General features: G+C 44.8%; 1 protein-coding gene across 1 annotated transcript in view; it reads left to right on the forward strand.

Annotated features, from left to right (window-relative positions):
* SLF1 (SMC5-SMC6 complex localization factor 1) overlaps positions 1 to 14,610 on the forward strand; it is a 144,726-nt gene that overhangs the window by 21,066 nt on the left and 109,050 nt on the right. Inside the window, exons 2-3 of the mRNA XM_073589803.1 lie at positions 903 to 1,024; positions 6,299 to 6,374. Of these exons, the coding sequence (XP_073445904.1) occupies positions 911 to 1,024; positions 6,299 to 6,374 (190 nt within the window). The 5' untranslated portion in view covers positions 903 to 910. The remainder of the gene's footprint in view (positions 1 to 902; positions 1,025 to 6,298; positions 6,375 to 14,610) is intronic.

Below are 14,610 nucleotides of genomic sequence, written 5' to 3' on the forward strand. Positions count from 1 at the left end.
TTGAAACAGTGTAGAACACTGTATCCTGCTACAGTAATCCACCCTTCAAAATTTAATTAAAAAACTATTTAGTCTAGGTTAAATTCTGTTCTTCTTTTTCATCATAGGAAGAGAAAAATGGAATTCATTTTTATATATATTACATATTATGTAATTGTGTATGATATGGTTATAAAATTAACATTTACTTTTCTTCATTTTTTTCCTTTTTTTTTTTTAATGTTCCCCAATTCAGCCGTTGTACAATTTTTTTTTAACAAAGAATTTTTGAGGAATTCATAGCTTTAATACATCAGTCCTGAGCCCCCCTGTACATATGCACAAGATGTCTGTCACACAAGTTCGGTGTATGTTGGAAAGGAATTAGCGAACGCATCAGCTCTTCGTAAATGTCTGTCTTAGTTGATATCTCCCCAAAAATAGTAATTATGAATCATCATTTCTCAGAACTCTGCGTTGTGTTGTTCATCTATTATTCCTCCTGGATGGAAATGTATAACTAATTCTACACCAGGCATTAAAATCCATGGAGTCAGTATGGTTTGGGCCTACGTAGTCTCGCACTGATAGGACTGAGTTAGGCTTTGTAGGGACACACCTTATTGGCAACAGGGCTGTGGAGTCGGTAAGCCAAACCTCTGACTCCTCAATTTCCATGACACCGACTCCGACTCCACATCCCTGATTGGCAAGAGCAATGGTAACGCCCAATTGTCAAGTTATCCATACATTTTGCTGAGGAGTCATTTTATATTTATACTCTGGCTATCATTTGTTGCTTGCGGTCACAATTTGTAATAAGATTACCTTCTAAAGAGCAGTCAGTGATAAAGCGGCACCATGCCTGATGTTTTCTCATTCTTCATAATTTTTCTAATTTTTTTCATTATTTCATTTCTTAGATGGCAAGATGGCAGCGACTCTGAGTTTGCAAATTGTCCAGGTAACTGGTTTTAGCGATCCAGAGAGGGAAACCCTGATCCGGCTACTTGGCGAGCTGCCTTGCGTTTTTATAGATTCTGAGGTGAGATAATTAATGTGTGAGTATTTTGTATCTATCTATATCATGGGTGCACAACCGGCTGCCCGGGAGCCATATGTGACCCCCACACCATTTTGTGAGTATACAGTAGTTTCCATGTCAGAGCGAAGAAGAGTAGAAAAATTACAAAAATAGGAACAGCCAGCTCACACCGTTACATGACTAAGACTTATTTATGTTCACCTTTGAATGCCTCAGTTTAGAAGTGTGGAGGTGTTAATATGGAAACAAGGGTAAAAACATTCCACATTGGGGATAATAAACCCTCAACAATTGCTAGAGGAAAATATCACTCTATGGGGACACTGAGACATGCTTACTCAGTGTAACATCTTCTACGTCTTGCATTGTCGTCATACACTGGGTCTGTGATTAACATTGTACGTATGTGTATAATAATCTCTGTAGGAACTTAATTGCTGTTTGGGTCCTATAAAGATATAGAAGGGTGACTTCTTGTTATCTGCGCACTGGAAATAATAGTTACTTGTTACATTCCCATACTGATATAGCTGTACTTCGTACATTCCTTCATTGGACTACAGCTGTGAAAATGGCTTGGAGTAACATTGTGGCTTTTAGTCTTTTTCAGTGCAATAGTAATACCCACTTAGGATATGTTTATCTAGTAAGTGCCTATTTACGCTTTATTATGTCTGTGGTAACAGGCCTGGACTTAACCCTTTGTTGGATTTTTATACAATAGTGGGGCTGTCTGACTTGTGCAGCAAGACCTGCATAGCATCACCCATGTGCATTTATGCCGTTTTGACAACTGATATAGACTGTTGATTATTCCCCCATTTATCTCCCTGGACGGGGAAAGCTTCAGACTTGTGCACTGAGAGATACACCGCGCCGTCTATTTGTACTTCTGACTCACTGCTGTCACTATGAGTGCTGACATGCGTAGTAAGATCTGCACAGTGCTATGGGGAGGTAATCCTGTTGCCAAGGCAACACATTAGGACTGCACAGGCGCACAACACACCTCCCTTGCACTGAGCTTCCTCTGACGAGGAGAGTCTCAGACATGCGCAGTGGGAGTTATACCACGCTGACCAGTTGCACTTATGATTCATCGCCGCCATTGCTCACCCAGCTGTTATGTACTTATTTTGCTCATGTGTAAAAATAGGGGTAATACACCACTAATCACTGCTGACCTTGAAGAAGACACATTAGGTGTCGATACGCATGGGTCTTAGTACCCACACAGTCTGGCTCATGTCTCACCTACTCTATTGTGTATCTGACTTAAGGGCCTGTCACACTCAGCGATATCGTTAGCAATATCGCTATAACATCACTGGTTTTTGTGACGTAGCAGCAATATTGCTAGCGATATTGCTATGTCTGATACTTACCTCCAACCCGCTCCCCCGCTGGTTATCGCTGATCGCGCGAGAATGTCCTGGACCGTTTCTCGTCGTCAGCTTCCTGCTGGGCTTCCTGTGGCGACGCGTGGACGCGGGCGGGAGGACGTCAGGATCGCCGCGTCTGACAGGTAAGTAGCGACCCCTGACTCCTGTGATGTCGCTGGTGAGATCTGCCTGTGTGGCAGCTCACAAGCGACCACTTAGCGAAGCACCAGCGATCCTGACCGCGTCATATCGCTGTTCGGGATCGCTGGTGCATCACTAAGGCCTGTTTCACACTTCTGTTTGTCAGTATCCGACAAAATCCGCCGTTTTGCATAAAAAAACGGATCCGCCATTTTGCTTGGTGGATCCGTTTTTTTTCCCATTGAGTTGCATTACCGGCGGATCTTGACGGATGGCCATCCGTTGGATCCGGTTTTTTGCGGATTCGCCATGTTTTTGGCGTCCGCCGACATGCCCGGACGGAGCATGCAACTTTTTTTGTGCTGCAGGATCCGCATTTTATAGTGCGCATGCCCGGGGGAAAGAAGTCAGCTGGAAATTTAACTCTGAAATCATTTCTGGCGGCCACAAAAAAAATCAATCAGTCTCTCTCTCTTTCTCTCTCTTTCTCTCTCTTCCCCGGCTACGGTTCCTTTAAAAGTCTTCCTACATCGGATCCATTAAAAAAAAAGGTCTGGTAGCATCCGTTGTCATCAGTACAGCAACGGATCCGCTTTCCGCCATTTTGGCGGTTTTAAACTGATGTGTAAAACAGGCCTAAGTGTGACAGTACCTTTAGTGACGACTGACCTAGCAGTAGTGGGGTAAAGTATAGAGAACTGCTTTGTGGCCTCTGGAGTATTTATGACTCACTATTGTTGGATCACCTACCTTTTTGCACCTTAATGATCTGTTGTTTCATTGGAACTAGATATCTAACGCTATAAAGTGCACATGATATTGGATTCTTATTGAATTTGGTGTGCATCAGGATCTGTATTTAGTCTGTCAAACAGCATGCATATATGGTATATATATCATTTGATTGTGTGACACATGTGCCATCAGATTAGACTGTGTGGGATCTTTTCTGAGTATTTTACTTTTATATTCTTTGGACCCAAATCCTCTGTCCTTTTTTGCTTGGGATTTTAAATGTTTTTAACAATCTGTATGTGGTGTTTACAATAAAAATTGTTATTTTTGAATCAAATTATTAATGTGGTGATCCCAATCCTTTGATGCATGTACTTTTTTCTGGTTTGGTAGTAGTTTGAATTTATGCATCTGGTGATCCCCTTGCTTATTTAATTGATGGTTCCCGCTCAAATTGCTGCTTTATGACTGAGATCCGCGGCGCGGGGGAAGTCACTCTTGCGAGACTCGGTGCTGTATACATCCAATAGAAAAAACTCCTCCAGCTGAAAATCCAGGTGAAAAATAGAACTTTATTGCAGTGCAATTAGAAAGTGATTGACTTCAGCGTGCAATCACCGGGAGCTCATGACATCTGCCATGGGCCCCAAGTCATTTGTACCCTTATGTCAGCTGATGGTCTCTGATTGGCCGGCAGCGTGTATTGCTGCTCACGTGCCTGGTGGGACTGTGCGCCGCAATACACTTCAACTGGATGTGCATCCAAGGGCGTACATCCAGATGAAATATTGGCTGGCGTCAGCTGGCTCCTCACTCACCGGCCCCGGTCACAGAAACCATGAAGTCTATGTTTTGTGGTAATAGATTGTTTTATGTTGTGTTAAAACTATAAGACAAATTATTAGTGCGGGAAGGTTGTCATATTATGTAATTGTGTATGATATGGTTATACAATTAACATTTACTTTTCATCATTTTTTTTTCCTTTTTTTAATGTTTCCCAATTCAGCCGTTGCACAGTTTTTTTTAACAAAGAATTATTGAGGAAGCAGTTTTGTTGTTTTTTTTTAATTGAAATTTAATTCTGTATTCAGCCAATCAATATACAGCGGGCAGTTAATTAATCTGCCAATACTTGTAATGATGAAGTTAAAATGAAGCTGTCAAGATGACTTGGCTAAGGAAACTAGTGGAATGGCTGTATAGATTCTAGAACAACAATAAACATAATCCAATGTGAAAAATCAAGATTTAAAGCCCCATGCAAATTAGCTGAAAGTGCATAACTGAGCAGTATATTGACACACCCTCTATTCACTTCCTGCTAATTTGCATGTGGCTTCCATGCTTGATTTTTCACATTGTAATACTACAAGAGAGGGATCCTTTTTATTGTTCTAGGGCCTATACAGGCAGATCACTCGTTTCATTAGGAAAATTGTCTGATGCAAGTAAAATGTCATTCTTGTTGTCACTAAATTGCAATTTTTATTGCATTACTTAAAATTTTTTATTTAGCAATGAAAATTAGTTCCAGTGGGATTTACTGTGGGAAACTACTATTTTAGCTTTTTCATGAGATTTGTGCAAAAATGTATAGAACCTTATGCATTAATGACCGTTCTGTGAAAGCATATTGCAATGCAACTCTTGAAGGTAACAGGAGAGATTTACTATTGTATGGCCAAGTACAAGTTACCAGACATGATCTGCTTACTGCAGGCTGGGCCCAGTCGGGTCACACTTTAGGAGAGTTTAATGCATTTACACTGATATTTTAAGGATAGACGGATAATTCAGTGTTAGTTTGAATACACTGAGCGCTGCAAAGTCTGAACTTTAAAGGGGTGTCCCCATCTCCAAGATCTTATCCTAATATGTAGTAGGTGTAGTAATATTAGCAAATACCTCCAATTAGAAATGTAGCATAGTTCTTCTGATTCGTTATGTCACTTACCCCATGTGCAGGGCATTGCAGTAGCTTAGGTATCCATATTTATGACCACTCATATAGTTACTGTTAGTAGTTAGTGGTCGTAACCCTTGATCTCTAAGCTACAACAATGCCCTGCACATGGGGTAAGCGACATCGGAAGAACTATGCTACATTTCTAATTGGAGGTGTTTTCTGATATTATAAATATTAGATTTACTTCATATAAGGATAGAATCTTGGAGATGATAATACTCCTTTATTGGAGCGGGGTGCACATTTGCTACCTTCTCTCCATTCCTAGTGTAGTACAGCCGGAAACAGTCACAGTCCTGACCTCAAGATTATATAGTCAAACTCTATGCAATCGGTAAGTTATCTGCTATCCTATGAATATGTCAGAATCATAACTTCATATTTTGAGAATAACCTTTTAAAATCAGACTGGTTAAACTACTAGTCCAGTTGCTCATGCACATGGCTATATTACATATACGCACATTAGCTGTTTATTCAGTGACGGGAGCTATATCAGATACAGTCCTGGGCAGTCAGGAAAAGCTGTCATAATCCCACAAGATGAGATCTGCTCCTAATTTTAGACACTAAATATGCAGCTAATACGTGGAGCTACAGTGTGTAAGGGTCTAGTTCACACTTTTCATTTGTATATGGTTTTGTAGTCAAAATCTGGCATGACTTAAAAAGGTTGTCCGGCTTTGGGGTACAAAGTGTGCATTCTGAGGATTCATCGTTGCAGAGATTGGAGGTCATATAAACACAGATATTCAATTTGCATACCTTCTGTCACATTCTGACTAGACTTGTCCGACCTCGTTCAATTCACGTGTATTAAGCGAGGCCGCACACTTCTTGTCGGCATGTGACTGCATGTATGCAATTTGCCTATGCACTCACCCATAGTGACTGCAAACGTGTACTTCAAGACCGGACAATCTTTGGATTATTAACTATAATATGTTTTCTGATACTTATTTGCGCTTTATGCTCTAAAATCATCCAGAAAATGCAAATGTGAACAGGACATAGCCATTAGAATTTTTTTTCTACCTTGTTTTTCAGAAGTTTGAAAACTGTACACACCTGATTGCAAAAAGGCCAAGTAGAAGTGAAAAGTGGCTAGCAGCTTGTGCAGCAGGTCAGTCCTATCTAATGTATACCAGCACTTGACTACTTGAGTATGAATGGCACTTGTCAAATACTATAAAGAGTGTAAAATATATGATGATGGATATCGCCCAGCCGATTATAGGCATCTGTGAACAACATAAAGTGGGTGAAGAAAAGCATAGTGGAACTGTCCTTGTCACCCACAACAAGACTGGTAGTAACCAACTCCAAACAGGTCCTGAACTCCCTCATATAAGAATTGGAGGATGTTGGAAGCATATTGGGCTACAATATTAACTGGGACAAGACAGAAGTGATGATGCTGCGTGGCCCCTCCAGACCGTTATGGGTATCGAGGTTCCCATGTCAGTTTACTGCTGGCTCATTAAAATACTTTGGTATACAGGTGACAAGACACCCAGTCAAATTATATAAAACCAATATTAATTCATATCTCAAAAACCTAGAATTCACCTTAGCCAAATGGAAGGATTTTAGCCTGTCATACCTAGGCAGAGCCAGTTTAATTAAAATGACAGTTTCCACATCTCCCCTACCTCTTACATACCATCCCATTTCATTTAGCTCCTAAAGAGGAGAATCAGATCAATGATCTGTATCGCTCATATATTTGGGATGGAAAAAAGCCCCGTATAGCCTTTAAATTACTCCAACAGCTGAGGGGAAATGGGGGGATAAGCTTCCCTGATATCAGCCACTATAAGGTGGTGGATTGGCTAGGAGGGACGTCTTGTTACGCCCAATATGACTTGGAATGCTGTCTCATATCGGGACCTGCTCTCCCTGCCCTCTTACACCTCCCTTATGCCGAATTGCCAGCTGAAGTAAGAGCTAACCCACTTCTGATGTCTACATGGAGGACATGGCAGAGGTTGCGCCAACATTTCCAGCTGTCTCCCTGGGTTTCTCTCCTTCTTTTACTTGTTGGTAATCCTCACTTTCAAGATGGACATTCTCACCCCATCTTCTATCAGTGGTACTGTCAGGGTATAACCTCTATGAAACACCTAGTCCACCTCGAGGAATGGCGGGTATACTCAGTAGAGGAGTTGCAATGTAAACACCCCACTGCCATATTCCCTTCCTTCCAATACTTACAAGTAGAGTTGAGCGACTTTTGGTTTTTTAGGGTCGCGTTTCGTTTCGTGAAACCCGACTTTTCCAAAAGTCGGGTCAAGCAAGATCGTCCGATTATAGGGAAAAGTCGGGGTCGTCCCGAAACACGAAACCCAATGTAAGTCAATGGGGAATAAAAGTCGGCAGTGAGAGGAGGACAGGAAACACACCTACAGTGCCCATTTGAATGCCAAAAGCATCAATTCTTCTTACTTAAGCTTGTCAACCTTAATTAACTTCATAATACAAGTTACGCACTGAAAAATGGGGGTTATTTGGCTAAAGTTGTGGGGGGGGGGGAGGGCTGGCTGCAGGTTTTCATGTGCCCTGGGCGAAAGAGCGCCCCTTTAACACATACCACAACTCATCATGCTCCGATACGGCAGATAAATAGCGGTATAGTACAATGAAAAATACCTCACTTTTTACATCTCATGACGAGGCCCATCTATTTCTCCATACAGAATCATTGGTCCCATATACAGTGGGGAAAAAAAGTATTGTCAGTCAGCAATAGTGCAAGTTCCACCACTTAAAAAGATGAGAGGCGTCTGTAATTTACATCATAGGTAGACCTCAACTATGGGAGACAAACTGAGAAAAAAAAATCCAGAAAATCACATTGTCTGTTTTTTTTTCATTTTATTTGCATATTATGGTGGAAAATAAGTATTTGGTCAGAAACAAGCAATCAAGATTTCTGGCTCTCACAGACCTGTAACTTCTTCTTTAAGAGTCTCCTCTTTCCTCCACTCATTACCTGTAGTAATGGCACCTGTTTAAACTTGTTATCAGTATAAAAAGACACCTGTGCACACCCTCAAACAGTCTGACTCCAAACTCCACTATGGTGAAGACCAAAGAGCTGTCAAAGGACACCAGAAACAAAATTGTAGCACTGCACAAGGCTGGGAAGACTGAATCTGCAATAGCCAACCAGCTTGGAGTGAAGAAATCAACTGTGGGAGCAATAATTAGAAAATGGAAGACATACAAGACCACTGATAATCTCCCTCGATCTGGTGCTCCACGCAAAATCCCACCCCGTGGGGTCAGAATGATCACAAGAACGGTGAGCAAAAATCCCAGAACCACGCGGGGGGACCTAGTGAATGAACTGCAGAGAGCTGGGACCAATGTAACAAGGCCTACCATAAGTAACACACTTCGCCACCATGTACTCAGATCCTGCAGTGCCAGACGTGTCCCACTGCTTAAGCCTGTACATGTCCGGGCCCGTCTGAAGTTTGCTAGAGAGCATTTGGATGATCCAGAGGAGTTTTGGGAGAATGTCCTATAGTCTGATGAAACCAAACTGGAACTGTTTGGTAGAAACACAACTTGTCGTGTTTGGAGGAAAAAGAATACTGAGTTGCATCCATCAAACACCATACCTACTGTAAAGCATGGTGGTGGAAACATCATGCTTTGGGGCTGTTTCTCTGCAAAGGGGCCAGGACGACTGATCCGGGTACATGAAAGAATGAATGGGGCCATGTATCGTGAGATTTTGAGTGCAAACCTCCTTCCATCAGCAAGGGCATTGAAGATGAAACGTGGCTGGGTCTTTCAACATGACAATGATCCAAAGCACACCGCCAGGGCAACGAAGGAGTGGCTTCGTAAGAAGCATTTCAAGGTCCTGGAGTGGCCTAGCCAGTGTCCAGATCTCAACCCTATAGAAAACCTTAGGAGGGAGTTGAAAGTCCGTGTTGTCAAGCGAAAAGCCAAAAACATCACTGCTCTAGAGGAGATCTGCATGGAGGAATGGGCCAACATACCAACAACAGTGTGTGGCAACCTTGTGAAGACTTACAGAAAACGTCTGACCTCTGTCATTGCCAACAAAGGATATATTACAAAGTATTGAGATGAAATTTTGTTTCTGACCAAATACTTATTTTCCACCATAATATGCAAATAAAATGAAAAAAAAACAGACAATGTGATTTTCTGGATTTTTTTTTCTCAGTTTGTCTCCCATAGTTGAGGTCTACCTATGATGTAAATTACAGACGCCTCTCATCTTTTTAAGTGGTGGAACTTGCACTATTGCTGACTGACTAAATACTTTTTTTCCCCACTGTAATGTTTGAAACAGTATATGATGAGCTCCACATAATGCTACAGTATATGTTGGTCCCCATGGATGAAGCTCCACTGTCTTATGGGCCCAAATAATGCTCCAAACATAATGGGCCCCATTTCTAATGCTCTAGTGTATAATGGGCCCTGCAAATGCTGCTCCAGTGTCTGATGTCCACCTTTGGAATGTTCCAGTGTATGGTGGGCCCCATCTATCATTCTCCAGAGTATAGTGCTCCCCAAAAATTGCTGTCCCAACATTGAAAACAATCAAATAAGTCTCCTCGCTAGGGAATCCCTGTACTTGTCTGGACAGGTGCTGTAGCTTGCTTAACAGCTCGCCAGCCGTTCTCACGCCCAGTATGGATTGCACGTGATTGCACAAAGGTTAGAAAGGGTACCGTATCCCTGGATAACATGTATGGATAGCGTACACATTCAAAATATATGTCTCAGGAGGCAGGCTCAGACGGTGTCAGGCCCAGTATGGATTGCACGTGATTGCACAAAGGTTAGAAAGGGTACCGTATCCCTGGATAACATGTATGGATAGCGTACACATTCAAAATATATGTCTCAGGAGGCAGGCTCAGATGGTGTCAGGCACAGTATGGATTGCACGTGATTGCACAAAGGTTAGAAAGGGTACCGTATCCCCGGATAACATGTATGGATAGCGTACACATTCAAAATATATGTCTCAGGAGGCAGGCTCAGACGGTGTTAGGCCCAGTATGGATTGCACGTGATTGCACAAAGGTTAGAAAGGGTACCGTATCCCCGGATAACATGTATGGATAGCGTACACATTCAAAATATATGTCTCAGGAGGCAGGCTCAGACGGTGTTAGGCCCAGTATGGATTGCACGTGATTGCACAAAGGTTAGAAAGGGTACCGTATCCCCGGATAACATGTATGGATAGCGTACACTTTCAAAATATATGTCTCAGGAGGCAGGCTCAGACGGTGTTAGGCCCAGTATGGATTGCACGTGATTGCACAAAGGTTAGAAAGGGTACCGTATCCCCGGATAACATGTATGGATAGCGTACACATTCAAAATATATGTCTCAGGAGGCAGGCTCAGACGGTGTTAGGCCCAGTATGGATTGCACGTGATTGCACAAAGGTTAGAAAGGGTACCGTATCCCTGGATAACATGTATGGATAGCGTACACATTCAAAATATATGTCTCAGGAGGCAGGCTCAGACGGTGTCAGGCACAGTATGGATTGCACGTGATTGCACAAAGGTTAGAAAGGGTACCGTATCCCCGGATAACATGTATGGATAGCGTACACATTCAAAATATATGTCTCAGGAGGCAGGCTCAGACGGTGTTAGGCCCAGTATGGATTGCACGTGATTGCACAAAGGTTAGAAAGGGTACCGTATCCCCGGATAACATGTATGGATAGCGTACACATTCAAAATATATGTCTCAGGAGGCAGGCTCAGACGGTGTTAGGCCCAGTATGGATTGCACGTGATTGCACAAAGGTTAGAAAGGGTACCGTATCCCTGGATAACATGTATGGATAGCGTACACATTCAAAATATATGTCTCAGGAGGCAGGCTCAGACGGTGTCAGGCACAGTATGGATTTGACGGCCCAGATTACACAGCGGAGGAGCAGGGAGAGGTAAAGATTGCAAATGCTGGGGCCCTGCCCAAGCAAGGGGGGCCCACTCGTGGGCGTCGGTACTGGCACTGGGCCCCTCATAGTACAGCGGTGTGTCTGACGGCGGGTGTGCACCACCACCGTCAGAGACACTTGATTGCACTATGAGGGACCCTGTGCCAGTGCCCGCGCCCAAGAGTCGGCCTACCCACCTGTCCAGGGCAACGGCACTCGCACGGTGTCGTGCGGTAGGTGGTGACCCCGGCCATGGGGGGGGAGGCAGCACAGTTAGGGAGTTTTAGAAAGTGGCATATGTTGATGTTGGACATTCAGCTGATGCAAAAGGCGAAATAGGTGAAGTACCAGGAAGAGGTGGACCAAAGCAAGCCCTTTTTCTGTCACCCTATGTGTCATCAGGGGAAGGTGGGACAAAATCCTTGGAAACATTTTGGGTTGACAGACAGGTCCTTTTTTCTGTCAGGATTGATCCAGCTGCACTGAAGACTCTTTCCGATAGCACACTTGCAGCTGGGCAAGCGAGCTCCTGTAAGGCATATTGTGCCAATTCAGGCCAGGTGTCCAGTTTAGCGGCCCAATAGTCAAAGGGGAATGACCTGTGTGGGAGAACATCGATATGGGAGGAAAAGTAGTTTGTAACCATAGTTGACAACTGCTGTCTCCTGTCACTTTCCATCGATGCAGTATTACCAGTTGTGTGAGCGGTATTTGAAAAATCAGTCCACAACATTGTCATGAAACCCCTGTCTCCAACGCCACTTCTGCTGTGTGCACCACGAACACCTCTGCCAAGCTGCCCCCGGCCCGTACGGCTCGTGTGAGAACCATCACCGCTGCTGTGTGCTGGGAATGCCTCAAGCAACCGATTTACCAGAGTTGCTTGTTTATTAGCCAATATTAGGTCAAGGTTCTCCTGTGGCATGATGTTTTGTAATTTGCCTTTATAGCGTGGATCCAGGATGCTGGCCAACCAGTAGTCGTCATCGTTCATCATTTTGGCAATGCGGGGGTCCCTTTTTAGGATCCGCAAGGCATAATCTGACATGTGGGCCAATGTTCCCGGTGTCAATGATGCACTGCGAGTGCTGGGTGGAGGAGCACTTTCTGGCAAATCCACATCCCTCCAGTCACGCACAAACCCTGTACCAGACCTTGCCACGCCAACATTTTCACTTGCCCCACGAGATGCATCCTCCTCCCCTAAGTAATCATCCCCATCATCCTCCTCCTCCTCCTCCTCTTCTTCCTCCACCTCGTCCAGGAGAGGTCCCTGAGCAAACAATGGCTGAATGTCATCAAGGATTCCCTCCTCCTCTTCCTCCTCATCAACATTGGCTGCAGACGCCTGCTCCTTAAGGTGCGTCAAAGTTTGCATGAGCAGACGCATAAGTGGGATGCTCATGCTTAGGATGGCGTCGTCTGCGCTTACCAGCCGTGTGCATTCCTCAAAACACTGAAGGACTTTACAAAGGTCTTTCAGCTTCGACCACTGCACGCCTGTCAACTCCATGTCTGCTCTCAAAGTGCCTGGCCGTGTATCCTCCCACAAATGCATTATGGCCTGCCTCTGCTCGCACAGCTGCTCCACCATGTGCAGGGTGGAGTTCCACCTTGTTGCAATGTCGATAATGAGGCGGTGGTTGGGAAGGTGGAGCAATCGCTGCAGCTTCTGCATACGAACGGAGTGTACAGGCGACCGGCGGATGTGCGCGCACAGTCTTCGCACCTTCTGGAGCAGGGCTGTTAACTCCGGATAATTTTTGAGGAAGCACTGCACCACCAGGTTCAAGGTGTGAGCCAAGCAAGGTATGTGGCTGAGTTTTGAAAGGGCTATGGCTGCCACAAAATTACGGCCGTTATCACTAACTACCTTGCCTGCCTCAAGATGTACACTGCCCAGCCATGACTCAGTTTGTCGCTTCAAGTACTCGGCCAGCACCTCGGCAGTGTGTCTGTCGCCCAAACACATCATCTGCAACACAGCCTGCTGACGCTTTCCACTAGCTGCTCGATAGGGGGACACCTCGTGTGCAACAGTGGCAGCTGCAGATGGAGTGCTCGTACGACTGCGCTCTGTGGACGAGCTTTCGCTTCTGGAGGAGGAGGAGGAGGAGGGTCGAACGCCTACAGCCAACTGTTTCCTATACCGTGGGCTAGGCAGCACTGTCCCACCACCGCTGTCCCCTGTGGACCCTGCATCCACCACATTAACCCAGTGCGCAGTGATGGACACGTAACGGCCCTGGCCATGCCGACTGGACCATGCATCAGTTGTGAGGTGCACCTTTCCGCTCACTGACTGCTTGAGTGCATGGACAATGCGGTCTTTCACATGATGGTGGAGGGCTGGGATGGCTTTGCGAGAGAAGAAGTGGCGACTGGGTAGGTCATAGCGTGGTACTGCATAGGCCATGAGTTCTCGGAAAGCTGTGCTTTCCACCAACCGAAAGGGCATCATCTCAAACGAGATTAGTTTGGCAATGTGGGCGTTCAAACCCAGTGTACGCGGATGAGAGACTGAGTACTTTCTTGACCTACTCATAGTGTCTGGGAGGGTGAGCTGGACTTGAGAGCTGCATATGGTGGAAGTAGCGGTGGACAGGGCGGACTGAGAGAGGGTTGATGATGGTGATGGAGTTGGTGTTCTTTCTGATGGCCTAGAATCAGTCTTTCGTTGATATAACAGTGGGATTCCCTGACTGCTGTTGTCTTGCAACGACACCTCAACATTTGCTGCTGTGCTAACCGGTGGGCTTACAGTGGGGGAAACAATGTAGCGTTGCTGACTACCTTCGTTGTGATCAGTTGCACATGTGGCACTTGAGGTTTGGTGTTGTGTCCACGCTTGCAAGTGCATGCTGGTTAAATGTCTAAGCATGCAACTGGTATTCAAATTTTTCAGATTTTTCCCTCGGCTAAAGGTCTTTGCGCACTTCTTACAGATAACCTTGGCCTGATCATGGGGATTTTGTTCAAAAAAGTGCCACACTGCACTCTTCCTACTTTGGCAGACATTTTGCGGCCTAGCACGCTGTGATCTTTTGACCCTCTGGACAAGCTGTCCAGCAACTCTTTTGATGTTTGGAACCTGTCTTTGGAGTGCTCCGGGCCTGCCAGATAACAGCTGTTGCGATGTCGATGTCTGCTGTGGATGCTCCTCATCTGAGCTATTGGAAGCAGCACCCTCTTCCCCCAATGGATGCCAATCTGGGTCAACAACTGGGTCATCCATCACCTCCTCTTCTATGTCATGTGCACCTTTCTCTGTGTCACCGTGTATGGTGGTATAGTGTGCGGGAAGGGGCACCTGAGTCTCATCAGGGTCAAAATCTGGCTCTGTACACTGCGAGGACAATGTAGTGCTCTGAGTGAATGTACCAGCAGAATCATCCATCAGCG

The sequence above is a fragment of the Dendrobates tinctorius genome, unplaced genomic scaffold, assembly GCF_039654945.1.
Source record: "Dendrobates tinctorius isolate UK_male_01 unplaced genomic scaffold, ASM3965494v1 ptg000003l, whole genome shotgun sequence".
NCBI lineage: Eukaryota > Metazoa > Chordata > Amphibia > Anura > Dendrobatidae > Dendrobates > Dendrobates tinctorius.